Below are 4,414 nucleotides of genomic sequence, written 5' to 3' on the forward strand. Positions count from 1 at the left end.
TTGTGTGGGATCTGTGATCAGCAAGAATCTGGAGGTTTGACTTCACCCCTTCTATACTGGAAACTTCACAGTTTAGTTTCCCTTAACTGCCTCCTAATCAGGCCCCCTCCTACAACAGGCCCCATAGTAGTCACATAGGCTGCTATGGCTATTGTTAAGCCACTGCACCCATTTCGGAACCTTTTTTTACTACACTGTTTGTGCGGTAATTACTTTTTTGAAATGAAAGGACTATGAATGAACAACTGAACAACTGCCCAGTGTGAGAGATCAGCTGTAACATTTAGGCTGGTTTTGCACCTATGCATAGTGCACTGTGGTGTCATTTGTTTGAATGGCATCCTGATGTACCCCCTCAACATGTATAGCAGTGTGCTGGGTCAAAAAAAGTTCAGGTTTGTTTTTCTGTCCGCTCAAGCCTATTCAAATTGTATAAGATTGGACAGAAAAGGAGAGCGCCTATCAATTTGAGAAATGACTCATTTCCTAATAAGATTACATTTTTGAGTTATTGCCCAGAGTGTAATCCTTAATTTCCATTGCTTTAAGCCCTGAAGAAAGAGGGTCGTGTCTGCTCCCTAAGCGCGCTGGCTGTTCTAATCAAAATAATCATTAAACGCTTTATTGATTTTGACATTTTGATTTGGTCTGGAACTCTCCTTCTCTGTCTAATCTCTGAGTTGCTTCCAGTATCTCCCATGACCTGCCTAACTTTAGGCTGATGAGCTACCTCCAGACTCTGATTAAGTTGGATGTATCATAAAGGATAGCAAGAGATGTCTCCCAGCACCTCTAAAATATATTTATCATTTAAAATGAATGGGCTGCCTTAATGCAACACATTTTAACACACATTATGTGCATTAACACAGCGCACCAAAGCCAGCAGGTATGAATGAGCCTCAAAGGATATTTCCTTGGTAAAGCCTAATGATGATTGTCTTATTTGGAGGTCGTATATCTGGTTTCTCGTCCTATTTTCTTTCTGTCGGTTTTGTTTTTTGTATTTGTCATGTATTGTCTTTATCTGTATATCTCTGTAAAACGATACAAGTTTTTGTTTATGCCTACTGGAATTTGTATGGTGCTTCACCTGGTATTCTACCCATTTCCTGTTTTCTGTATGTTAAAAAATCAAATAATAAAGATTACATCAAAAAAATAATAAGGTTTTATGTCTGGGTATTAACAGCAATGATTTAACTTACCTTAATGTTGATTGGTGGATTTTTTAATGTAATAACTTGGGATATTAGCAGTTTCTCTGTCTCATCCCACTTACACAGAGCTGTCACCTCTATCACATTGTCATCCAGGAGACTATTTATGTATTTGCTGTAAGGAATCTTGAATGGAATTTCTTTTTCTGTAATCACAAATTTATCAGTATAATTAAATGCTTTCTGCAGTTTTTTACATCATATGTTTTGTGGGCGCTATCTCTGAGGCTTTATATATTGAGGGGACTTTCTCTGGAGGATGTATATGCTTTAAATTATAGAAGCATGTCTATAGCTCATTCCAGTGACCTTCTGGTTCTGTTTTCATAGTCTTTGGACCACCCATGGCAAACAGCAAAAGTGTAAATGTGCGCAGGATACAAAAATGAAGCAAATATAATTATATTTATTTATTGGGGCTGGGGTTAAAGTGGTCTGTAGGTAGGCAATGGGGGATATTGCTAAAACAAATAAAAATAGCATATAATATATACAATGCAGCATCTTTAATTAATATTTACCTAAAAAACCCCATAAAAACTGCCAGGTACAGGTAGCCCTCAACTTACACTCCTGAGGGAACGGTTGTAAATAGAAACCAGTGTAAATTGAAACCCAGTATATTAGGGATGCACCGTTACCGATACTAGTATCGGTGTCGATACAGAGTATATGGGCGAGTACTCATACTCGTCCAAATGCTCCGACACCTTCCCAGATATGGACATGCAGTTCCAGGCGCTGGGTGAGTAGTTGTTTTCTACATTTAGCCCTGCTTTGGGCAAGCAGAGCTACATGTAGAGTGGGCAAGCCGACCCTCTACCTGACTGTGCACCTAGTTAGTCCAGCCAGTTGTAGATTTAAAAAGGACAGATACCAAGAGTCTTTTTATCATCTCAAGAAACCAGAAAAAATCTGATCACTTTGCTTGATAAGGTCTTTCATCACAAAGTCCTTGCTCTGTGTTCCTTCTAGCAGAGAGGAACTCCACTTAGTGGGCCTAGTCGCAGATGTGACCATCAGAAAAGTTCTCGTTTTCATGACAGCCACTACAGAAGTCCACCTCCACCCAGCAACCCGCCTCCATTCTCTTGACTGGACAAAGAGTTACTCCAGTCATTAAATAGGATGTCAGCTACATACTATGGTGAGAAGAGAGTGACCAAAAGCTGGCAGCACCCCTTATGATTTAAAGGAGAACTATGGGGTCAGTGTTTTTCCCCATAGTTCTGCTTGGGGAGAGAGCCGTGACAGGATCGAGAGGTGAGGGAACCCGGTATGTGTTCTCTCACCTCCCGATCTACTGAGCCGACCTGTGACAGTCTCATTGTCACAGGTCGGCTTAGAACTATGAGGTGAGTGGAAATCACTCATGTCATAGTTCTCCTTTAAATGCGTTGGAATACTACACAACATGATCTTACCTTCTTCATATTTGTAGCTGGAAGTAATATCGATGCGAGCACTAGAGCCAACAGCCTTTGTGCTGGTACTTTTTCCAACGGCGCTACTGTCAGTCTGAATTCTCTCAAAAGATTCTCCTTCATCATGGCGGATCCAGGAGTTCTTGTCTGCATTCACCTCGACCAATACAAAACGACCATCATAATTTAGGTGAACATCTCCTTCCTTTACTGCCTTCACTGATGTTGGTCCAAGCCGATAAATGTCTAGAGGAAGAAGCAAACAGGAAAATAGTCTCGTTTCAATAAAAAGTGGAATTTGGGGGGTTATGTAACACGCTATTAAGATCTGAGTCTGTTGAAATATATTAACGCACATCTAAACCCAAAAACTAAAACGTAGTATATTGCAGTTCACCAGCCCTTGGGCTGCATTGGTTTTCTTTTTTTTCAGACTTTCCTCTTATTATTTTCAACTAAAGATCCTGCAAATAACACACTTTCTGTTCCTTCGTTCCCAGCATGCATTTTTGGTTGCTGGGTCTCCAGTGCATGCCTGCACCTTGAGGAGGAGTAGGCTACCTCCTGGTACACCTGCATTTCATTTATTGACTGCATTAATATGCTCCCACTTGGAGACTCATATAAATAGAGTTAGGACCACACTTTACAGAGGTGCCTTGACGGGGCAGTGTGGCTTCTACATATTTTTTGGCCAAAGGTTTGTGCAACTAAATCCTCTGCTTTTCACCCATACTGTTAGACAGGTATTTTGTTTTGTTGCAGGCTAGGTGGCAGGTGTGCGGGGGACTTTTTGGGTTTTGTAGCTCTCACCTTGGACACCTATATTTATAGGACTGAATAGAGTGTAATATATACTGTGGACTTCGAAACTCTGTAAAGATATAAGGATGATCTAACCTTGATAGAAGTATACTAAACTGCTAAGCTGGTGTATTTTTCTATGTACTGATTTTATGACTTTTTAAATTGTTTATAATACATTTGAAGAAGTTTGAATACTATAACCAGAGTTTGTCTTTCTCATTTGTCTTTAACATTCCCCAGCCTAATTGTCTTCATGAACTTTTATTCCAATCCTTACTTTTTTTCTTATATTATTGGACATGAGTGTTCTTATGTCATACATGCCTTTTTCAATAATTGTTTAACAATCTTTGAATATCTTTATGTGATTTATGTTATGTTTATTCGTTATTACTTGAAAATTAAGAAAACTTAAATAAATTAAAAACATTTTTTAATAATAAAAATGTATATATTTTAATAGATCGTTGTATATGGTACTTGTTACACCTTAAAAATCCTGACATAACGGCTACTATGTGGTAATTAGTCAAACTGTATGCATTCAGTTTAAAAATCAGGGATGTGGTGTTAGATGATTGTGTCATCTATGGTGCTGTTGCCAGTGGTTGCATTGATAAGCTCATCTCTCTGTCAGTCTGCTTTCTCTTTCTATCAGAATGCCTCTTGTCCGCACATGAATGGTGTGTGCTGTTTCTTCATTGTCCAATTACAGGGACGTGAATTGGGTGGGCCCAAGAATGGACAAGGTGTCCACGAATACTGGCTGCTTGTGCTGATTCTTTCTATCATTACTGGACAGCGACTGCAAGAGGCTGATAGAAGGTCAAATTGAGGTGCTTACACTGCTTGCATTTTAAAGAATACATATGTACTGTATATAGTATATTGTGTACTGTGTAGGTATGTGTATATGTATGTGTGTATATATACAGTGTGTGTATAAATATATATATAATATAA

The 4,414-nt window shown here is 38.9% G+C and overlaps 1 protein-coding gene across 1 annotated transcript in view; it reads right to left on the minus strand.

The window, feature by feature from the left end:
* Nucleotides 1–1,208: 1,208 nt before the first annotated feature.
* Nucleotides 1,209–4,414, minus strand: part of LOC108789308 (protein-glutamine gamma-glutamyltransferase E-like) — a gene marked incomplete at its 3' end in the record, with an annotated part of 16,560 nt that continues 13,354 nt past the window's right edge. Inside the window, 2 exon segments of the mRNA XM_018559281.1 lie at nucleotides 1,209–1,366; nucleotides 2,645–2,890. Coding sequence (XP_018414783.1) covers nucleotides 1,209–1,366; nucleotides 2,645–2,890 — 404 coding nt within the window.

The sequence above is a fragment of the Nanorana parkeri genome, unplaced genomic scaffold (assembly GCF_000935625.1).
Source record: "Nanorana parkeri isolate BGI_ZX_2015 unplaced genomic scaffold, ASM93562v1 scaffold387, whole genome shotgun sequence".
NCBI lineage: Eukaryota > Metazoa > Chordata > Amphibia > Anura > Dicroglossidae > Nanorana > Nanorana parkeri.